The sequence below is a fragment of the Fistularia commersonii genome, chromosome 25 (genome assembly GCF_037954325.1).
Source record: "Fistularia commersonii isolate RoL2024-O1a breed Wild chromosome 25, RoL_Fcom_v1.0, whole genome shotgun sequence".
Classification (NCBI taxonomy): Eukaryota; Metazoa; Chordata; class Actinopteri; order Syngnathiformes; family Fistulariidae; genus Fistularia; species Fistularia commersonii.
Genome location: NC_141308.1, coordinates 7,351,550 through 7,375,854, shown reverse-complemented (window position 1 = coordinate 7,375,854; position 24,305 = coordinate 7,351,550). Strand labels below are relative to the sequence as shown.

At 42.7% G+C, this 24,305-nt stretch overlaps 1 protein-coding gene across 5 annotated transcripts in view; it reads left to right on the top strand.

The window, feature by feature from the left end:
- Positions 1 to 24,305, top strand: part of spsb4a (splA/ryanodine receptor domain and SOCS box containing 4a) — a 69,880-nt gene that overhangs the window by 21,136 nt on the left and 24,439 nt on the right. Inside the window, exons 1-2 of one of the 5 annotated variants that reach the window (XM_086171978.1) lie at positions 2,013 to 2,075; positions 10,849 to 11,820. In XM_086171978.1, coding sequence (XP_086028104.1) covers positions 11,088 to 11,820 — 733 coding nt within the window. In that variant the 5' untranslated portion in view covers positions 2,013 to 2,075; positions 10,849 to 11,087. Of the gene's footprint in view, positions 1 to 2,012; positions 2,076 to 2,136; positions 2,431 to 7,750; positions 11,821 to 12,177; positions 12,208 to 24,305 lie in introns of those variants that run through there. The other 4 variants (XM_086171975.1, XM_086171979.1, XM_086171977.1 and 1 more) reach the window with 4 other exon arrangements.

Below are 24,305 nucleotides of genomic sequence, written 5' to 3'. Positions count from 1 at the left end.
CATGGTTGAATACATCCTGTCAGAGACTACAATGCATTTTAAATGTGTTAACATTGTTTTAGCAGCCTGCTCCTCACAGAGCTTTGCATAAAACCATAACAAAGGATAATGGAAATGTGCATATCCGTTTATAGAAGTATAGAACTTGTAGTAACATTTGTAGCCATGGCAACAAAAATAGCCAAAACCTTTCGCAAAAGGAATTTTCGGGCCTTGGATGTGGACGACGCTTTCTCACAGCTTAACTTACATCACACCAAATAGAATGTGAGTCTGGATCGGGACAAATGTAGCGTGACCCATTGGCGATGTCTGGAGAACCCTCCGACAAAAAATCCCCAACACTGACTAACAACATTGCATAGGTATGAGCCAGGAGGGGAAATGAAACCCATGTTTGCACCAGGAAGCAGGAACATTCAGAATATCGCTGGAAAAGTTTTCTTCACGCCAACTGAGGTTTATCCAATATGAATGTGTGTAATGAATGTACCTCATACAAGTTTTACAGTAGCTTTCATGAAGAAAAAAATACACCATGAGCATAAATTAAAATAAAAAAAGAATATGCAGACATGAGATATGGTGATCTAAACTAGTAAACAAGTTGGTTCCATGGAAGTTTAGATTTTTCGGCGGGTGCAAAAATTCTCAGGAAAGGAAGTTCTCACAGGAAATGAGCTAGCCATAGATCAGTCTTGCATGACCGCAAACACTGTGGTTTTCCTTCCCACTCTATGTCTGGAGGAACATGGATGTAGACACCATAATGTGTAGAGAGCTGGATGAGTGCTTAAACATTTTAGTTTGGTCCCCCGAAATAAGTGTGCCAGAGACCCGTGACCCCATATAACCCCAAAAAGCTTGTTCAATAATTTAAATCTTAGGTTTTCTCACACAAGATAATATTTTGTGTCTTCGATTTCAATTATTTCTTTTTTGTCGAAGCTAATTAAAACAGTCCATTTTCAATCATTTTAACATTTTTCCAATTTTTTAGTAATTTCTTGAGGTATATATGTTTGGGATTGTTTTGATATGTCCCTAATAAGACTGTTTTTTGCTTTACCATAATTTACAATCTTGCACATTTTGCAGATTAATTTCTTTCAAGTTTTTTCATGTCAAGAATGAAGCAAAAACTGAAAAATAGGCATAAATTCTTGGTGACTTCCATAACCTCCCCCCATCTGTTTCTTGTGATTGTTGCGTGGAAGGACATCACCTTTGCGTGTCATTAATACATTCTTTACCAGAATGTGCGTGAGCTTTAGTGCTTTCATAACTTCCCATCTTGTGGACGACGGATACAGCCGCATTAAAAAAAAAGAAAAATACCGTGTAACCACATCCCTCAGAGCTGCTGCTAAGTGATTAGAAGATTTGGGTTGATGTAACCATAAGGTAATAACAGGTCAAAACGATTGGATTTAATGGATTATTACAGATTTATAAAGTATGCAAAAATACCACGTCTATGTTTCCATGCAACATGAAACTGGCATTTAAAAAAAACAAAAAAAAGTCCTTTTCCTGTTTAAAAATTGTCTTACAATATATTTAAGATTCACCGCTATTAGTGTGTAATTATCTTTTGTCATTTTTTTTTTTTTTACACAACTTTAATTTTTGAACACTGAGCCGGAGCCACATTTCCCGCTTGTGCGTCACACGCGGCACGTGCGAGGATGTGTGCACGCAGACATATGTGCCAATGTGTGCTCGTAATAGAATGGGTGGCGGGTGGCTCGGTTGGTGTAAGCTCTTAGTAAGAAGGGGGGAGGCAAGAAGGGGAGGGTAGAAGGTGAAAAGGATGTTTCTCTCAGCTGCCTGCTGGTCTTGTTGCTGTTGGTAACTTTGCTTGATGAGATCAGAGGGGATCAACTTTCAGCCCTTCATCTCTATTTCTCTTTCCCCCTCTCTCTCTCTCTCTCTCTCTCTCTCCCCTTGACTCTCCATTCTGAAATACTAATGTGGAAGTGAAACCAGAGTGCGGCTGAAAGTGGAAAGTGCGTGGAGCCGCTGTCGACAGTGGAGAACGTCAAGATAACGCTGGCTTAGAAACACAGTTTAAAGTGGGTGTGAGTGTGTTCAGGGAAGGCGGGGGGGGGGGGGGATGGGGGGGGGGGAGAGGTGATAGCCTCAGGACACATAAGCTCAAGGGAGGTAAAGAGGGAGGGAACACAGGAGCACAGGAGGAAGAGGAGGAGGAGGGTGAGGAAAAGAGGGTGGCTCTCTCTCTCCGTCTCCGTCAGACTCGGCGGCTGCTGGCCTTCCTCCTCCTGTCTGCTCAGATTCACTTGCCGGCGGCTGTCTTGGAGGACTTTAGCCGTGTTCTGGCTGCCGTCTGGATTTTGAACATGGACTCGGGTTGAAGAGCAACGCACAAAGAGTCACCGGAGCTGCTTGATCGCTCGTGCCGGGCTCAAGGTGTAGTGTCTAACTGCTGAAATATATTGCTCTTTTGCTAAAAGCCACTGTTTCTATTTCTGAAGAGTCTCCCTTGTATGTGTCGGATCCTGTAACGCTTGCTACCTGTTTACACAGTAGTATCTAATTGCTAAAGTAGATGTTGCTATTATTAGCTCTTTGTATTTAGATTACAGAAAATCCATACACAGCTTGTGCTGTCAACCCATCAATGACAACTACTCTGCCTCCAGCGGATGATACTGTACCTCTTCTCCTCTTGCCCCCCCTCTCCCCTCTTTCATACTGTCTTCTTCTGTCTCCTTTAATTCTGCTAATGGCCTCAAGGCCCCAGCTGGCCAGCTGGGATACCCCCGTGTGTGTCTGTCTGTGTGCAAATGTGTGCGCCTGCTTTTGTTTGAGGGCTCTGGATAAGCCACGCCAGGATTTCCCCGCTCACACAAAATAATAGGATAGATCCTGCTTTCTATTTTTAAACATTGTTTGTCTATATGTTACAAACACACCTAATCTGACAGCCTGCTTTGCACTGCCTGCAGTAGATTTTCCTCAGAGAGTTGTGTTTAGTCTGTGAACGGGCAGATTGTTGGCGGGGGTGGTTGTGGCGGGGGTGCGTTTTCTGTAGTCCTTCCTGGGACGTAGAGATAGCAACTCCTTTCTGACTTTATCCCTTTGTTTTGTCAGCTGCTGACCTCTTTGCCACCCACCCCTACATCTCATCCCCTTTCATTGTTTCTATTCTCCTTTTGCCTTTCTTTATTTGTCTCCAAATCCATACATGCTTCTTTTTTGGCTCCTGCAGCCGTTCCCGCTGCTGAAATGATAGCTCTTTTCAGGCAAACTCTTCCTTTCTATCCCCCTGTGTTCAACCCTTTAAGACTGTAATTTACAAAAAGGAGTTGAGGATTTTCAGCATTGTTTTCTTTGTGTGTGCGCGTGCGCTCGGACACGCATGCAGCCGTGCATACGGCCGTGCGTGGCCGTACTCCTCCTTGTCAAATGTGCTCACGCGGCACTGTATGTTCCACTCTAAACAGAGCAAATTTGGAGAACACCATGTCGCAAGAGACAGGTCCCTCAATCATTGTATGGGCGTGCGAATGTGCATCAGTTTGTGTGTCATAGGACAGAGCTACAATTACTTCCATCATCTCTTAACTGCCATTCTGCTAATTAATTGTCTGTTGAAATGTCAAGTTAAAATGTTCGGTCCAAATTTCCTGCTGTTTGATTGCTAGCCCAAAGCTTAATTATCAGAATACGAACGATTTAGAAGGAATGATTTCAAGAAGCGGAAAATCAGTAACAGAATCAGTGACATTTGTATAAATTGATTGATGCTATCAGTGATTTTTAGACATCGTTGACTCACTGATTGATTTATTCGACTGGTAGGTCTGAGTTGATCACCCCCGCCTCCCTTTAATTTTCAAAAAACACCAAAAAGTTCATAGCGAGAATCAGTTAGATGATCTTTTCTGGGAGAAATGGAGAACAACACACAATCCCCTCAGGTTTGAGTCCATAAATTCACTGCAGCAAGGAACACTTTTCTGCAAAACTTTCAGCCTGTTTTTTCTTTATTCCATGTGACAGATAAACTTGCGAGACTCAAAAGTAAGTCTAAAGACTTAATGGTTTTTGCGGTCGTTCCTTAACACGAGCCACCTCTGGGTGCTGTGTCATCTGTCGATTGTAGGTCCAGTCATTTTTTTCAAGCGCTGTTAAGTCTGTGTTAGGTCTGGATCTGAAATCAGCCAAGGAAGACCAGACCGCATTTGCTGTGGTGAGTTGGCCTGGTGATGTAATGCTAGAAAAATATCTTTAACATAGGGATATACCCATATGAATAGTAAAAAAAGCCAGGTCTGGTTAGCGGAAAGATAGGCGACAAATTCAACAAGTCTGCATTATATATAAAAAGTCTCAATTCATTGGCTGGAATGGCTGTTTTGTTAGCAAACAGCAGCCTGTTTACGCTCTCAGTTGACAGAGAGGACATTGGTCTGTTTTTTTTTTTTTCCAAATGATTTCATGCTGCTTTTTAAAAGTCAGTCGACATCCAGGAATAACAATTTAGCTGGCTAAATGCTAATTTTGAAAACATTTCATCATCCTGGAGTTATCCGGGTGTGACATTTACCATCATTCTTGTGCAAGCAGGTCGAATGTTGACGAAGTAAGCTGGCAGCGTGTCACGTCCAGGCAGATTTTGATTCAGTTTCATTACTGCAGAGGTTATGAATCTGCCACCAGTATCTGCCACCCAATAGATTGGACCTCCAGCTGTGTGTGTGCGTGTATCTTTGAGTTTGTGAAGGAGTTAAAAGATGACAAGATGGCGTAGGTGTCTGTAAAGCAGTGATCAATCACTCTAACTCTAATGGTCTATCACGGAAACTTGAGAAGAAGCTCCTGTCCCGTCTACACGTCGACACCTGAGTACATGACATCCCACTCTGACGGCAACCGTGTAGTTTCAGTTTCTAAATGTGAGGGAGCAGAGGAGAGAGACGTGGGAGAAGGAGCATCATTTATTAGGGAGAGGGTAGGAACCAAGTTGGAAGGATAAAAGTGTCTGAAATGACTTTTTCTGAATAAGGTTTATCTACGCCTCAGTGTACTCCTAATGTTTTCATCTTACAAGTGCGTTGTCCGACTGTGCGCACAGCTTCCTGTGAATATTCTCGTTAGCACGCGCCCGCACGTGGAGCCTACATTGATTGCCGCCTTGGCGTTCGGTGGCAGGTTACAGATAATCTGTACTAACTGTGAAGGTGTAGCTTTGCTTGTCCCCATTGATTTGCGGGAACTCAAAGGCAAACAGACGGAGAGACAGGCAGCCATGGTTGGGGGGAGAGAGTGGATAAGAGCAGTGCCGGGAAGAAAAAGGAACAGACGAGCGGAGTTGAAAAGGATGGAAAGATGGTGAAAATCGAAGAGGCTGATGCTCTTGGGGGAAACAGACCGCAAGGCAGAAATTGAATTGCATAAACCTGTATGAATGCATATTTAGATAATTACCATTATAAAAGGTTTAATGCAACACGGGAGGAAACAAAACGCTTTTTCTTTCCACAACTTTGTTGGCTCGAGGCAACTTTTTCGAGAGAGCTGGTACATCGTGACCGTTTAACTGGCATGAATAATCAGTTGTGGCCAGGACCACGGAAGGACAAGCCGCCTTGCACAAACGCTTTGACTGAGTCGGTAAATAATAATAATAATTCGAATTATAATAATAATTATCCTTTATTACTCCCCGTGGGGAAATTCATTCTCTGCAATTAACCCATCATGGATGAACCATGAGCAGTAGGCTGCCGTCCATCAGCGCCAGGGGAGCAGTAGGGGGTTCAGTGTCTTGCTCGACAACACTTCGACACAGTCGGAGGAGCCGGGAATCGAACCAGGAATGCCGGACGATTGCTCTTCCTCCTGCGCCACGCAACCCCCTAGCAGGCAGGCGTTGTCGGCAAGATACCAGGATATCTCAAAATCTGGGGACAAAAAGAGGGGAAATTAAAATTAATGAAGGAGAAGCATCAAAGATACACTGAGTTGACACTTCTTGAAATGCATCAATGTACATTCTGTCCATGACATTCGTATAGAGCGCCAAGTGGCGATAACTTCTTCAGTAACTGCCCTAATAAGTCCACAGACGCCTTCATGAGTAGACCAAGTCTTCTGGTCAGCTTCAAGATAAGTTAAGTGTCCCAGTCTGGAGTGTGTCTGGCTCCCAACAGAATGTCAAAATACAGACTGTTCAGTTTATGTCTCGCTCTGGCATCTTCGGCTACCCAGGGATTCCCTCAGTAGGAATGAATGTCAGCTATGTAGAGAGGATGGCAGTTTGTTTGATTTAGCGGGTACAGCTGTTGCTATGAAGAGATATAATATAAATGTGTCTCAGTGTGCATTTGTGTTGGCGGAAGCTTTAGGGTTGCATGTTAGTTCTGTTTTTACTTGGTCTCGCACCGAAATATGTCCCTGGGCGTGGAAAGTGGAAGAAGTGACCACTTTGTGATTCATTTTTCAGACGTCATAGGAATTAGGCAAAGATGAGGTAATTAAGCAGGACAGTAAAGGAGTAAATCATTTCAGGGCGAGTTCAAATCCTATATCCTATATATAAATATCTTATATATCCTACTTGTATGGGGGGGGGGGGGGACGACTAAGGTATGACATGTCTGCACACAAAGGAAAACCTTTTGGCAAAATATGTATGTTTGGCAAACAAAAACATAATCAGCCCTCAACCACACCGATCTTAGGTCAGGATTATTTTAGCCTTGGCTCGTTCTCAATCCGTAAATGTTGTTTGCTGTCTTTTGACATGTCTGAGGCCTCGGGGTCAAGTCATGGGAAATGGCCTTGGCTGAATTGAGTTTTGTCTTTGGAGCCTCTTGTAACGTTTTATCTTCACGTTAGAAAATGTTTTTCAGCACTTGATGGAAGCTAAATTGAGCTTTACTTGTAGTTAAGAATGATTTATTACTCTGTGTTACCGCTAATGGCAAGATGCCTTCCATCAACTGCAACGCACGGCGGTGACTGTATTTCTTTGATTCATACAAGTCCTTTCCGCGAATTCTCAGCATCATGGTTACCTCAGCAAAAGCCAATCAACATAAATAAGCGCCGACACTGAAATGATCTGCCCAGCTGCTGTTCGGTAAAGTACCACTTTAGGTTTTACTCACAGACTGCTGAGTCAGCGGAGTTTAACTCATCCGCCCGTTGTTTTGTTAAGCTGATATGTGGTTTTGTAGGAGCTTCATCTGAAGCAGGTGCTACTGGGGTGCTTTAGATTGACTGGCAAGCATTAAATACCTCATAGTTTGCGTGTGTGTGTGTGTGTGTGTGTGTGTGTGTCCTCATCACCTCAGAGCCTATCTGCCTTGTCAAAACGTGCTTAGCACTATCTCATTAAACAGACACGCACGCACGCACTCACTCACGGACGCACGCACGCACGCACGCACGCACGCACGCACACACACACACATACACACACACATCTCGTCTGCAATATCATGCACTTACTCACTCAAATTGCAACTGTGTACAGATTGATGAATCTCATACACTGCTTTTCTTCTATGGTCCCATCTCTCTGAATTTATTCGACAATGTAAATTCCGATCCCAGCTTCCTCAATTGTACTACTTGCGCTATATCTTTCCTTTTTTGCTGCCATTCGCTTGTTTAAAGATCATCATCACCGCCCCCCCAGTTTCTCAATCTTCTAAATGAGTCAATTAAACCCCTGAAAAGCCTTTAAAAAACACACACATTTTAAATGTGATGTGTTTTTTTTTTTTTTTTTGCTTGTTTGCAGCGTCATCCTATCCTATTCTATCCCCCCAGTATCTGTCAGACGCAGTTGACTTGATCGATGGAGTCGGAAGAAACAAGTACACTCAGTCCTAAATGAGTTGGCTGCAGAAGAAGAGCGAGGTAGAACAAGATGAAGGGTGGGAGAGAAAGTAAACAACAGATGGTAGAAGCATGTTGTCTCTATTCTCAGTAGCAGACGCTGCGCCCGCTCACCAGCCTTGTGGGGGGGGGGTTACCATGCAACGGGACCATGACGAGACAGGGTCAGAGGTCAAGTGCCTCCTTGATGGCAGGCCTTAATGCCAGATTGTCACCCACATGCCACGCCAAACTGTGGCGCACACTTGGACAGATCGAGAGTTCATACAGTGTTAAATTGTGTTTTCTTTGGCTGACAGTTGGCAACGATGATACTGGAACCTTCCATGCAGCGACCACCCTGAACTCATCTGCCAGCCGTGATGACACACACACAGAGGCAGCTGTCTGTGTGTCCGAGCACTGAACCCTCTCATGCTGGGGAGTGAGCTGAGCTGGCTGCCAGCTGCCATGACCTCATTCAGAGCATGAGAGAAGGTGTTTGTGTGTGTGTGCGTGTGTGTGTGCGTGTGTGTGTAACACAGGTGTTGCAGACACAGTCGACACAGTTGCATTATGGGTTTTCAATGATTTGGGGTCTTAAGTTTGTGTATTTAGCACATTTTCACACACATGTACAAGATGACATCAGTGTGCTAAGTATGGTGGGAATAATTTCATCTTTGTTTAAAAGAAGAGCATGTGCCAATTGAAATAAATGGCGAATATAACTTTAATTTCATGCATGCTCATCTTTACAAGGCGCAGCTGCCGGATCAGGGTAAGACTTAAATTAAGTGATGCCAGAGTCTCCTGCGAATGCGTGATAATGCTCTGCTGAGTTTTGACCAGAAACCGCTTAGCAACTGGGATGGTCCAAAAAACGTGACTTCATGCTTCAGAGTTTGGATTCACATTTTCATGCGTCTATTTTATTTCTGCGGCTGATGCTGCCTCAGTTCTGTGACCCCTAGGTAACCAAAGTTATATTAGAAGACAAAGAAGCTAGACAGCAGGAACAGAGGTGACTGAGGCACAGACATCCCACCTGGTGGGCTGTGGACGTGTTGCCGAAAAAAAAAAATCAGTTCCTGATTTTCAATCAAAATTCTGTCCAGATAGTATGGAAAAAAGATTTTTATTCAGAGAGACGCTTTTTTGTAATCCAATGTATTTCTTGCAAGAGGGGGCTCCAGGCTAACTTTGACCACTAAGCTCCATTGCTCTTTCATCAAAAGTATTGGAGCACCAGCACAATGCTTAAGATCATCATATAAATAGGCATGAATGGAAAATGTATCCATGTAATTTTTGTCATTCTAACATCATAAAAAATGTTGATGCCGTAATATGTTTTTTTCTTATACTGTACTATAAGTGAATATTATAATTATAGAATAACAGCAATTATTAAATGATGTCATATGGTTAACGTTCAGCCTCCCTGATAACATATGCCCACATAATTGCAATGGTGCTGGTGGGGGAAAAAACAGAGACAATTTCTCCTTTTATAAGACATTACATTAATCTAATGTCAGCTTGAAATATGGAAATGGCCCCCAATACCAAGTACTTCAAACATCAGGAAAAGTAAGGGAACAAAAGATGTCAGAAGATGAGCAGAACACCATCAAGTTGTCAAATTGACACATTTTTCCCTCTCAGATTTTAATTGCTGACTGACAACCCTGTTCGAGTTGTGTCACTGTGAAGCGCTTGATTTGTGATTTATCATAATAAATTTCAAGCTTACTAAAATTTGCTATATCTTTTATGTGTGTCTTTGTGTCAGTAAATATGTGATGTTAAAAATCTTCAAGTTAAACCTTTAGCATGCTCAGCATTATTCTCAGCACCCCATACTCGATTTCAGTTTAGTTAGCTTCCTTTGTCTGATACTTACACGCTTTATCTTTTGTTAAGGTTTGTGTATCTCGCCAAACGTGTACACACATTCGTCACGACCATGGTCAGTTGTGTGCATGATCTGCACGGCGTCAAGTGCAACACTTGCATCAGAATGTGGGATGCTTTTACGAGAAATTAGCGTCAGTTAGCTTAAGAAAAAACAAAAACGAATAGGTGCCCTGTGGTTTGCGGTCGATGAGACACAGCTGACAGTCGAAACCTCGATTGTGTCACTCACTTTTGTCCGAGGTTTGACTGTGTCTTTTCCGGCGACCTTTCAGAACCAGCTGCTATTCGAGGAAGAGATTTCTACATAGGTTTCACTAAAATGCTGAGTTTGTTTTTAAGTAACTTCAATAGAATAAACTGCAGTCTTTTTACCCTAAAAGAGAGGTTGATCATTGACACATTTAGTGTGTCATGGTCATTGTGACTTTGGCTGTTTAGACCTCAATATTTTTGTCTTTCTTTTTCCATAAAGAAGTATTTTTAACATTGAATTTAAATGAAACATTTCCTTTATGTAATATTCACTCATAATTTTGGAGTGGCTTGCATCCAAAGTTTTTTTTTTATAGTCTCAATAACTACTCTTTTTTTATATTATAATAAAATACTTATTACTTTATTTTTATTTGATGCATGTTCTTACAGTCTGTTCATATTCATCAACTTGATGAGGCTCAAGTGAACTTTTGTTAGTTTATAATCTCGCTTTACAGTGTTGCATAAGAAGAGGATATTTGTGTCTGTTGCATGAAGGGACAGGCACAAGTGAATACAGTCAAATGGAGGATGTTGGATGAGTCAAAGGAAATGCATCTGTGCCGACTTGCGTATGTGTGGCTATTCTGTTCATTGTATATCATATAGAAAACATCTTATCGCATACTGTTTCTCTGATTCCTCCCTGCATCGTGATTCTTCTTTCTTCACTCCTTTTGATTCGTCTCAAACAAAGTTCCATTTGTGTTGTTTATATCAGCTCATTGGTGGGACTTTTATTTTATCTAGCTTCGCGGTTAATGATGAGATCTATTTTTATCTGTTTTTTGAAACTTTCTTTTGTCCGTCTCTCAACAGGCTCACCAGCATTGTTGTGCTCCTGAAGACATTTGTGGCATGAAAGCAGATTGCACACAGGCTCCGTTCATACCTTCCTCCTCCTTCATCCACCTCCTCCAACATTCAGTAAGGGACCCTCACTTCACCCCTGCCGCATTGATGAGGTAACGCCAAGCTCCGCGCACCGCAGCACCCACCTGCAAAAACAACCCCCCCCTTTCCTCCCCTGCCTTTAGTCGCCCCCTTCCATTGCAGCCATGGGACAGAAGATCTCAGGTGGCATTAAGTCCGTAGATGTTCGCGGGGATAGCGGCGGCTCGCCATCCTACCGTCCCACGGCTCACCGTCGGCAGCACCCGGAACTGAGGGGCCCGGATTTCTCCAAGCCCGCCAGGTTGGACCTCCTGTTGGACATGCCGTGCGCTGGCCCGGACACCCAGCTGCGTCACGCTTGGAACCCAGACGACCGCTCGCTTAATATTTTCATCAAAGAGGAAGATAAATTGACTTTTCACCGCCACCCGGTCGCTCAGAGCACGGACTGCATCCGGGGGCGTGTGGGATACACAAGGGGTCTCCACGTTTGGAGGATTCACTGGCCTTCCCGGCAGCGTGGCACCCACGCTGTGGTCGGAGTGGCGACCTCCGAGGCTCCTTTACATTCTGTAGGGTACACAGCATTGGTGGGGTCAGACTCTGAGTCCTGGGGCTGGGATCTGGGACGCAACCGGCTCTATCACGACAGTAAGAACCGGGCCCACAGCTCGCTCCAGTGTTATCCGTGTTTCCTAGAGCCGGACGAATCGTTCACCCTGCCAGACTCTCTGCTGGTCATTCTAGACATGGACGAAGGAACGCTTAGCTTCATGGTAGAAGGACAGTATCTAGGAGTGGCGTTCAGAGGCCTGAAGGGCAAGAAGTTACATCCCATCGTCAGTGCGGTGTGGGGACACTGTGAGATATCTATGAAGTATATCAACGGCCTGGATCGTGAGTATATATGTTTTATTTTAACTGATCACAGTGTGTCCTCAAGGGGACTTTTAGCTGCACATAGTCTATCAAAATGCCATTTGTGAGGACCTGTTTCTTTCATAAGGTGTGGGTTAGTCAACAAAGTCAGTGCAATGTCCTCTTTAGTTTATTGTGTGTGTGTGTGTGTGTGTGTGTTCCATTCATGCATGCATGGATGCATGCACATGGAAAGAAGTGGGGATTTCTGCCCATCGCAGCCTAAACAGTCCTTGAACAGCTTGTTAAAAGAGACCCTTTTCACACCTGCCAGGAAGGAGCTAATGCCTATTATAAAAATTTGATCTGACTCCAGCTGTCTTCATCCTGCCACAGGTCTTATTTGATATCACAACACGGCGTGTTTTTGTCTGTTACCTGGCTGAGAGCTGAAATGACGCTAATCTCCCGTTAGATTGTTGCGTCTGAGTTTTGCCTCCGCTCGACCACTTCAAACGACCCCGGCTCCCACGGGTTACCATGGAATTTATTACAACATCAAGACTCTTGAAGAGAGGTCAAAAAGTCATTCCCAGACTGGATCCTCTGGTGAATTTGAACACAAATGGAAAAATGAATAGGTTCATTTCAAGATTTGCATTTCTCGATCCCAGTCAATTTTCTCTGACTCTTAGTGGTGGTGCCCAAGTATTTCTTTCACTCGGGCTTAGCCCAGAGTTCCTTATTTGGGTGTTTGGTGCGCCTCACCATGGAGCCGTCTGTCGGATTTCATGGTAAATCTTTTCTTCATGCTTGGATACTTCAGAGAATATTCGGCATATTGAGTCCCCCAGATGTGGCGCTATACAGAGCTAAAAAGCCAAGAGGGATTTTCACATGGAGGTGAGAATGTGTGTTAGAGAGAAAGCGAGTAAGGGGTGAAACTAATAGACGATACAATCTGCTTTTAAGTGGTGACAAAAATGACATCCTTGAAAATAATAAAGTACTACTCGGATCGTGTTAATAACTCAGAAATTGGACTCCCTTACACAGTTTGATTCTGGTGAGACATCTAGTAAAACTGTATTTGTTTTGCTTTCATGCCACTTTTCCTGTCCAGGACACTTTTATATATCAGTTTAAAGGACTGGTAAGGGCACTTCAATGGTGACTGAAATGCGTTTTTATCATCAATTGGTTATTCAAAGTTGGAAGAAGAACAAAGTCCTTGTTGATGTACGATGATGATCTATATTGAGAAAGTAAGCGGCATGTCTCAACATTAGTATTATAGTGATCGGTATTTTGAGTGAAAACCCCAGAAACTGCCATTTCATGTCCTGATGCAAGAGGAAAAATGTTTCATTTTTTCTTTCAATGGAGTTGGTGGATTTTTAAGTCTGGGCCAGAGAAACAGGGGAAGTCCAATGTGACCACCAAATCTGACTGAACAATGCTTTTGGTTTCCTTTTTTTCCCCATTCATGCTCCAGTTGGTGCCCTGATTCCTAAAAAAAAAAAAAAAAAAAAAAGAAAGAAAGAAACGTCTGGTCATAGTAGTATCGAAAAAATGTTCAGAAGTGAAAAATATAGCCTCAAAGCACTTTCTGTTAAAAAGAGGATAGGATTACAGGCTGTTCGGTGGTTTCTCTTAATATCAGTTCCCGAATCAAATTGGCTTCCCTGTCTTGCAGATGACTCAGATAGATAGAATGAAGTCATAATTGCTGTCTGTCTGTGACTGTGCGAGTCGAAGGCCAGTGGTCGGTGGTTTAGTGAGACTATAGACATTGTATCATATTGCTCTGTTTTTCCGCGCCACTTGCTTCGTTTTTGTTAAGGTTAGGCTTTATTGAGTCCAGGTTATAAGGACATACATACATAGTCAGGCAATGACTATCTAACTTGTTTTGAACGGCGACTATTGGGTTGTTCTGAATTATCGTTGTTCGGGAAACAACATGACCGGGCTATTAAAAAGAGATTTATTGCAGCTGCTTCACCTCGCTACCGATAGTTTTTTCATCACTCCGGTCTAGTGCTACGGCCCCATGAGCAGTTGATCATCACTTTGCTCCATCTCAGATCATTACCCTTCGTGCAGCAAGACTTGAGGCGTACAGCCCACTGGAGCTGGGCACGATCCAACTTTTGATATTTGGAAAGCTAAAGCTTGAGTCGCGTAAACAATTCCAAGATACAACCGCAGCAGCAGTTATCAATCTCGCTTTAAAGGGCAGTTAGCACCACTATCATCCAAACGTATCACTTTTGGATAATCGTTGTGATCGACCAATCCATAGAAAGTGATTAAAAAAAGTGTTTTCCTTCCATTGAGAAAGCAGCATCTGATACAATCCCGTAATCTATTTAGTTGCGAGACACATTCAACATATTTGTAAGCATACTCAGACGGCTGGGGTCGATTTGATATTGGAACCCCCTTGAAGCCCACTATGCACATATGAGCTACATCTACCAGGATTGGTCGTTTTCACTATGTTTTGTCAAAAACAGTTTCTCTGTAAACAAAAATGGAGGAAGCTACGGGAGATAATATGTTAATTTAAAAACCCCCCAAAGTCCAATGAAGTCTCATGTTGAATGGCAATGCTCTCATATATGCTGCACTCATTAGGGCTTCTCCTTGCAAGGTTAATATTCATTACCTAATTTTGTTTAATTGGGCTCTTGCGCACCAGTTTAAGGATATAATGAAAGGGAAACCAGCGCTCTTGTTAAATAGCCCAGTCGACTGTATTGATTTATTACCCAAACCCTACAAGCTTGCCCGCTTCAGTGTCTGGCGAGTTTTGCTAAACACTAAAAAGCGTCATTTGAGGTCATACAAGTCCATTTAATCACCACAAGTGCAAACATACAGAGAGCGAGAGTTAAGCTGCAGTTAGAAGATATTATTGCCTAATACACAATGTATGTAGCTTATTTATTTCGCCCTGCTCCATTGGAATTCATTATTATCCACAGTATGCACCGTCTGTGTGTTTTTGTATGTGTGTGTGTGTGTGTGTGTGTGTGTATGCACACACATACATCTATGAACGCCTGTTTCCCTTTCTTTCTCATACACACACACACACACACAAACGCACTCCTCTTTATTCTCTTTCCTCCTGTCTCTATAATTATGTCTCTCTAATTGTACCAATTAGTGGCGCTTTGGTTCACGACAATGAAAGGGGCCCGTCTTAGCTTCATCCCCTCGGCCCTGTTATCTGCCACTTCTTTTCTTGTCTCCTTACTCACATCGCATGGCACCGTTGTAATATCCTAAACCGCAGTCCGGAATATCACGTACTTACCTGTAGGTGAGTACGCCTGTTTATTTGCTGTGTTAATGTTATTTCTTTATTTATTTACAGGTGACAGTCAAGGTTTGTCATTCAGCAGCTGCGAGGTGATTCAGTGGCTGACTGACGGTTTAGCTGACTGGATGACAGGACCAGCTATTAGTTTCTAAAAAAAAACCGCGGGTCAGCAAAGAAAGGAGGCGGCTTTGTCCGCTGGGAACATATATTAAAGCAGAATACATTATGTGGAGAAGTCTGGGGATCTTTTATTGAAGGTTACCAGAAGTGTTGGGAGTCAGAAAGACATGAGAGAAATGGCCCATAAAATTTTGATTTCTCCCTGACATGCATTCCATCACACCCTTTATCTTTGCATCATCATTATGTCTGTTTTTACTGCGCCGTGTGAAAACTAACAAGCACACTAAAGCTCTCTGGCCACTTGGACGTGTCCCGAAAGAGCCGCAGCGTTCGCGGCACGCAGACACGAATTCCATCACCGGCCGTTCTTTGGCTGCGTCGATTTCAGGTAGTGTAATTTACGGTATTTCAAAACCGCGAGCCTACTTTGGCCTCACATACCGGCAGATCTGTTAATGAGACGTGACCCCGAGTCTTATTTTTGTCCCTCCTGTAATCTGACCCGACATCCTGACCTCCTTCCTTCTTCCCCTCGGTTTAGTCTGCATCATGTAAGCCTTCACGCGGTTTGTCAGACAGAAACAAGTTGCGGCGGCCGCAACCTCACATCAACTTATGCCACAGTATCTCGCCGTGCCGTTGTTGGTTTTTATTCGGAGTCGATGGCGTTGACCCGTCAGTCCTTCCCGTTCCACTTTCATAACATGCGATCAGAATTCACACTCAAATGCTGAGAAAGCAGTTAAACCCACAAATATCATCTGACTTTTTCTAAATGCAGTGAATAGTTATGACAGTTAAAGTCAAACACTCTCCCTCAGCTCTAACATGGAAAATGCAAGGAGGCCATTTCTAACAAAGAGCCAGAGAACCAAAATCTGAGGGGTTAAAATATATGGTCGGGTTTATGTGAGAATCACATGGTTCAAGAGGGAAAGGTTTAGATTTACCGAAACGCTGTGTTTGCAGCATCTTTACGTCCATTGTTATTGTTCAGGGAGTGACTCATAGCCTTGGTGGGATGTTTTACTGGGGGGCCCTTATGTTGTTGCACTCACCTGTAAATACAAGCGCAGGAAGTAACGCGTTCCATGATGATATTACTTGCTTGACAAAAGGACCAAAAGTCTGTTTTTTCTCTTTCTAGACAGTGAGGTCTGGTGTTGGAGAAGTTTAACAATGGCTGATTCAGACTCTGGTCAACAATTTGAACAAAGTATTTTGTATTTAGAGGGCATAAACAGCTCTTAGTTTATTGTTTTATCACAGCCTGTGTGTGTGATGATGGATCCAACAGCATTTACTCTTGAAAATGACAAGGTTTTCTTGGTGTCCCCTTTACGATGTTATATATTCGTGCAGATTTTTATCTGCAGAGGTTTTGAGATATCCATAGCTGAGACCTCTGCCGCCACTCCAATGGATGGGTGGGAGTTGGGGTGTGAGGGGGGTAAAAGTTGTGCTTCTCTGAGCAAAACGGACGGAGCAAGGTTTTTGCAGGCATGCAAATTTTAAATGGTTATCCTGAACAAAAAAAAAAACAATGCTCGTTAACCAGCCACGGTTAATTAAAACATACTGCCCAGACTTGATGACTCTTGCAAAAGCAACATCACCAACAACATCAGTGTTTGGGAATAGATGCTTCATCACGTCATCACACACCTGCAGCGCCGCCGTAAAAGAAGTACAGACAAGAACACATTTGGACCTCTGTTGCTGAGTGAACAAAATACTTTAGAAGTCATTAGAATAAATGGGAAAATCTTATCCAGATATTCTAATGTATTAAGCCACCTCTTTGGGGCATCACTGCTATTTAGTGATTAAAACCAGCCAGTGGGCTAAAAAATGGAAATTTATCGGAAAATGCAGTTCGCTTTCGGACCTGAAAGAAGACGGTCAGACCTCCGCCGAGCATACGGCTCGTCTGCTGGTTCGACACGCTCTGAGGTTTGCCCGGTCCGTTTTTTTTTTTGACTGGGAGACGCTATTAGCATCATCCCCGGTCTTTTAGATTATCCTGCGGGTCTTGGGTGGGTGAATGTCTCTGGAAAATCACATTACTGGTGAATTTTCAAACATTCAGTGGCGCGGCGTGTTTGTGCTTATAAATCTGCCCTTTCTGAGCCGCCGATAAAGGGGTTTTAATTTGGTGAAATTATCCTTTTGTGCTGTAATTGTTTATCTCTGAAAGCTCAGGTTTGCCTCTTCTGTTTATTTTCTGCATTTTTTTTCATCTCTCTCAGTTCAAGTATTTTCATCAGTGAATCCCGACTCCTCTTTCAAGTGGCAGTCTGGCTGGTAGCCAGCGAGCGTTCACAATTTCACACTGAACCGCCTGCTTGCATAGTATGTGGGTCAGCAGGTTTGAGCTTCGACGCTCGCGGTTAAGCACGAGCGTAACGGCTGGCACTCATCTTTTTATGCTTTCCTGTTTGTCTTCTATGTTTTTGTATTTTTTTTTTTTTTTCTATTCTCACGCATGCATGACTGCTCTTTTTTTCACACTCGTTCCACCAGAAGGGTCGGGTCTCTGCACATGCTATCATCACCTTGCATGTAGAGCCCAGTGATGATGAGGTTTATTTTCCTCAGAGAACCGAGTCAGGTCAGGATGCTAAGTAGTTAAGTTCAGGGTACATTAATTATTACAGACTCTGGGCAATGTTTCCCAAACCTCAAGCACTTTAACCTACATTGTGCCTTCGCTAAACATCTACAACTTCAACAAATATTAACGTTTGCTTCGGAGGGGTGGATCTGTCTTCGCCATCGTTCTATGATCATACTTTTCTTCACACGACAGAAATGGATGTGATTGGTTGATCTGAAACTGCGCCACAATATCAAGTGTCACAGAGGAGGCTCAGATGTGCATGCACGCGTGTTTGTTCTCCCTCTGCTTTCAGATCTAAATACCCTCGGCTCCGGCGGGGAACGGTGGTGTCATGTCGATACAGCTTGTGATCAAATGTTTAACAACGGCGATGAGGAGAGAGGGAGTTAACAAACAAAAAAAAAAAAGGCTAAGAATTTGAGAACAGTTGGGAAAGTCTGACGTGAGGCGGGGGAAAAAAGGCAAACAAGGAAGCAAGGAAATGTATAAAATAGGAAAACCTGAAACGCGAAGATCGTACTTTTTCGCCCGCAAAGTGGTATCAAAGCTTTCAGGAAAGATGTCTACTGAGAAAAGAGGGACTGGGAAATGAGAGAGGGAAGCGGAATGGACCAAAAGAAGTAAAAAGATGGAATATAAAGAGTGAAACACCAACATAGACTGAGACGGGGGTCACAAAGGGATATGGGATAAGAGAGAGAATCAAAGAGAAAAGACCGACCACTGGGCATGAGGAGGTTTAAAGTGGGGAGGGGAGCTGGAGAAAGTCATGTCAAGCAAATGGTGTCACAAACATTGACAACTTTGCGACTATCACGTGGAGGGATACGAGGAGGGAGGGTTTCGGGAACAAGATGCCAACAAAACAAAAGAACGCTGCGGAAGTCACCGCGGGGCTGCTAGTTTTAACAACGTAACTGTAATGCCTGTAACAGTCTGCACTACTTTTTCCCCCAAAGTAATCTTTTGAAGAAAGAGGACTGTATAACTTTGACGCTTTTATAATTGCTTACAAAGGGCCGGGAAATTAACTGACAACCCACCCACTCTGGTAATCTACAAGGCACTGAAAGATTGTAACTTTCCCAGTAGCTTTATAATTCATTTGAAAGCTTCAAACAGGGTTTTTTTTTTCTTTGTGACAAGCTGGCTTAAAGCAGATGAAATCTTAAAGGGAAGTAGACTATTCCTTGAGATCTGTTCCTTAGCGGGGACTTTGCTGCAGTTTATTCGTAAAAAAACATTGTCTAGCTTTGGAAGTTTCAGCTGAAACCTGGTCCTGGAGGTTTCAGGTACTTAACCATTGTTGTCTACATGGATTACATTTTTTAAATCAAAATCCTGAATCGTAGTTTATCCTCTAAGATCAAGTTGGAGTTTTATTTTTCCCCACTCTCTGGTTTTATTGGTGAAATGTTGCTGATTCTGACATTTTGAAGCAGCAGCCACTAATGAACACCACCAGTGCAGTGGCCCGACATTTATCTCCTCAGAAATTTCCACGGGGAGTTTTCAATCAAACAATCAAAATTATTCACAAGAGTCTGATTTCCAACGAGATGTGCAATTTGGGAGTACAGATTTCCCCTCTGTAATGTTTCCCAACACAGTCCATTCAACACACTATTTGATTTAGACGTATTTGAACGCACCGCGTCAGACGGGAGGGGTAAGACTTGATCGCATCAGTCAGGAAAGCCTGATCGGACCAGTGTGCGTAAGAAACATGAGCACATTGGACGTTTTGACGGCATGACCCGAATAAACGCCATAAATTTCAACACTTATTGCAGAGCAGCAACAGGCAATAACAAATGACATGATCTTGCAGCAGGAGGAGGTTGTCACAACTCGCAACTAACACGCACACCAGACAGGAAATGACGTAAAATGACTTTCTTGACCCTTGCAATGGGGAAAATCAAATGTTGTGTCTATTTCTCTGGCTGGATTGCATGGCTGTAGTGTCACCGCTGACTACTTAATATATTTGTGTAGCATATTTTTTATTTGTCATTTTTTGCTGTTCTTTTTTCACACCATTTCTTTCTTTATTTGTGTGTGTGTGTGTGTGTTCGTTTGTATGTGTGTAATTCATAGGCGGTGTTTTAGATGTTAATACTGATTTTAGTTTAATTCTTGGTATTTTTTTCAGGAATTTGCTGCATGTTTTTGCTAATTTTTCGCTAAGTCTTGCTGTCTGTCTCATCAAATAGAAAAGAAAAGGTTTTAATCATTCTGTCTTTTAAAAATTTGGATTGAAACTCTCTCAATAAGCAATTGTTTCTTTTGTGTGTGAATCATTATCATTATTATTTTAATCCATATAGAATTTGCATCATGTGTGAAACAATTTACCGTATTTGATGGTACAAGTACAATACTCCGATATGATTGATCAGCTCAGCTGTATGTTTACGCATGAGGGCGCCATTCCGTTCACGTCAGATCAATGTCATTCTATCCAGTTCGTGGATATGCATTTGTTTTCGTTTCTGTGCATAAACCATGTAAGCAGTCAATTCATTTCCACGGTTGGCGCTCATTGTCAGTCCGTTGCCTGTAAACAACAAGATCCCGTCAGACATGCTAACTACCTGACCGACTGTCTTGTGAATATTTTCCTCCCGTGTATTCCAGGGTTGGAAAACGTTGATGCATTCAAGGAAACACCCAGTGGAAATACTGAAAACATTTCTGTGCTGTGTAATCCTTATCCAGTATTGCATCACTTGAGTAACTTTATTCTAATTGTGTTTTCTTATAACCCCTTGAACTTTTGAACACTGAAAAACATTTGGAAGGCAACAACACGACTATTATTATTTTTTCGACAATTTTTCAGGCGCCATGCATGTATATATATCTCTGTGTCTCATTTGATATTCTAAATGAAAATGCCAGCAGCAACCAGAGCTTGTAGTAAATCAGTCAAAAAACCCGAGTATGTGAACTCCAGTGCAAGTGGAAACACATAACCATCAGTTGAGGTCAACAGTCATGTGATAATAATTTCTTGAAAATGGATCTAAACGGCGGGACCATTTGATGCGAAGCCCCTGACAGTTTAAACAAGCCCGGTCAGATTAGTGTAAACTGTGTGGTGTGTTGTACAAATGATGGCAACAATTATGGGATACTGGAAAAGTCATACGTATTGATTTAGTTTCTTTTTCACTTCTTTAACATTAAATAAACCTTCTGTTATGTGGCGAAAAAGACATATTCAGCCCTCCCCCCAGCCATGACTTTGCTGTTTCCATGGGGGAATTTTAATTTCATGAGGAACAGCAACAAAAAAAAAAGATTCCGCAGTCGGCGGATTGGAGCTCTCAACCGCTTTGCGTTTGGACGGATAAAAAGCAAGAGATGGGTGGAGATCAGGGGATCAAGTGGGAGAAGGGGAGACAGAAGGGTGGAAAGGAAATGACTGGTAAACTGAAGCCTTATATGTTGCTCCAAGGGATGGGAAGAAGGGATATAAGTGGACTTAAAGGCTTCTCTGTGAGAGGAGAAAGCATGAAATGGTCAATGCAGATGTGACCGCGGCGCAGTGACGACCTGAGGGAGATGACATGTTTACATGCCCCTGACGCAGCAACAATACCATTAAACCAATAAAGGCCCCGGCTATTAGCAGTATTAGTCCCGAGTCCATTGTGAGATGAGCAGAGGGGATGAGAGACTGCAGAAATAAAAACAGTGTGATTTCACACCTTATGTTTTTGTTCATGCTGCTCTCTGGCAGGAGTGATGTACAGCAGGTCATCTGTTTCACCCAATCTCTGTGTGTGCATGTGTGTGAGAGAGAAAGAAAGCTACCGCGTTTGGTACATTGGTTTATTGTTGTTGTGTCAATTTATGGTATTGTCAGTCCTCCGGGGACTTCATTTTGAGCGATTAACTTCAGAAAACAGGTTCGAACAGCGATAGAAATCTACGGATGGATCCGTTTTGCTTTGCAGTCGGTTATTTGCCACGACGCCGGACGCAAGAGATCCATAGAAATGCATGCGAGCAGTTACAGCTGAGGGGTCGAAATCAGTTTTGAAGGCTCAGCAGTTTGTTTTTTTTCACTAGCCCATAAAACCTACATACTGTAACCCCCACCTCTCCCACACAAACACTCACACACAGATACAAAATGCTCACGCTCTTGCTTTTTCCAGATCCAGTCACCTTCCAATTAGGGTTCAGGTACATGTAAATAAATACTGATTATCTTCTGATACTGGTGTTGAAAAATGATGACAGTCTACATCCCGGCTTGTAACGTGCTTTTTTACCAGACAGTTTTTTTTTTTTCCCAAAATCACGAATGTATTAGCTATTACTGTAAGAGACTCTGTCAGGACAGGCATCAATTTCCACAAAAGTCACAAAGACATTATCAAAAATCTACAACTGGCCCAAAATGACAATAAAATCACGCCAAAATTTTGCATGAAATCTGAAGAAATTCACCAACAATCTTTATCAGTCATTAGTTAACAACACTTGTTAGGAATTGAATCTCTGTACAAAAAAAAAAAACTAATGCTGGGCTTATATCTAAAGACTAATGTTTAAAATAAAGGTTTTGAAAAAACTCGTGTAAAACTATCAACACACCAGCACATCTTCTTTGAAAAGACTTGAGGAAAACTACAACTAGATTCTTTCAGCAATTTTTTGCCACCATGGAACATTTTCATCGAGCCTTTGCTATTTCAGTCCAAGAATCAGAATCAGAGAAACTTTATTTGTCCGCATGGGGCAATTGGGGTAGCAACCTAGAGCAGATGAGCATCTATAAATATATTACATAAAAATGAATATATGAAATAGAGGTAAAAAAAAATTAGATAAAGGTGAAGTGAGGTAACTCCAACATTAACAAGTCGCCTTAAATAAAATGTACAATTTTTCTTATTATTGCTTTCCCTTCTCCAGTCAGTCCTGTTGCATTGTATAGTTCACGTTGCACATGCAGGTCTGTTCTACCCACAGCTCTGCCATCTGCTCCTCTTTCTGGACACTCCATACCGATCGAGACATCCTTCGCCGCTCCCATTCATCCATACCGCAAACAATTACCGTCTCTGCCTCCAATGCCGATCTAGCGATTGTTTGTTTGAAAGAGGTTTCCTTTTTTCGGTTTTCTTGGAGCTCATCGATTGGTTGCTGATTCAGTCTTTACGGTAACATAACGCTTAGACTTGCGATAATATCAAACGTTGACATTGTCGTAAGCCCTAAGACTAGGAAAAGAATAAGGTACGACTGTGCTAAGACTTAAGATTACTTCCGTACACTTAACGATTGAGATGACGGCTAATATTTCAGTAAGACTCAGTTTGAAGTCTGCGATTGTGAAAATCTTAGGGCGGCCTGAGTGGAAGTAAAGCCCTCAACCATGCGACATTCATTCTTGATTTTACAAACCCGGTATTTCACACAGCTGCTCAGATAATCTGATCTATATTGATCAAACAAGTGAGTTATGCCATTGTGTTATTTTTAGTATTCCCCAGCCCTTATTTTTCTTAAGATTGTAAACAACGCACATAGCGTTATCTACTTATCTGTAGCTGCTTGGCAACCAGTGGAGGACCTCTGTCAGCATATGAAGGGCCCAAACAAAATTTAAACCCTTGCGATCAGACTGGCTGTAAAAAAAAAAAAAAAAAAAAAATGATTAGAAGGTCTGGACTATCACCGATTGAGGGGGGGGCGGGTCATTGTTTTCTTTTAGCGAATCCACCACCACTCAACCGCATACCGGCCCGATTGTATTAACGGGAGAAATCCAATCACTTCTGGTTTGTAATGAATGAGCAGCGGCGGTGAATGAGAGCCACATAATCCTCCCCCGATCTTCCTCCCCTTCGCCCTTTGTTCGGGAAGCCGTCAGATTGGCCTCTAATCAACACTTCAATTTGGCCTCCTGACATTACCAATTTACTGTGCAGCTGAATTCCTTTGTAGCCCCTCATGAGTTTGGTTCTATTTAAAGGCCTCCAGGCCTCTCTCTCATCTCCTCTGCGAATGAAACTCATCTGATTTACTCGGCTCTTGCTTAATTCACTTCCCGTCTTTTCGCTCCACTTCGTTTTTCGGTGGTTCTACCGAGTTCGATGCGCGGCAGTGGCCGCTCCGCGCTCTTACATCAGCAGGAAGCAGAGGTGAATCACGCCGACATCCGCCGTCCTCTCCACCGTTTTCTCCTCAGTGCTCTTCTTCAGTTTCCCCTCTTGCGACACATCAAGGGGAACTTTTGATTGTGCTCCGACTGGTGGAGTCCAAAACAAGTCGTACTGTTTCCATAGCAACATATTTTTAACATTTCCTGTATGCACATCCAGCCAGAATGATGTCATGATGGCAGTTAAGGGACCGGGCTTTGCCTCAGCACTCAGGAATCCTGAACATGTGGACGCAGAACAACTTTTGTCCTCAAGAGGAATTTAA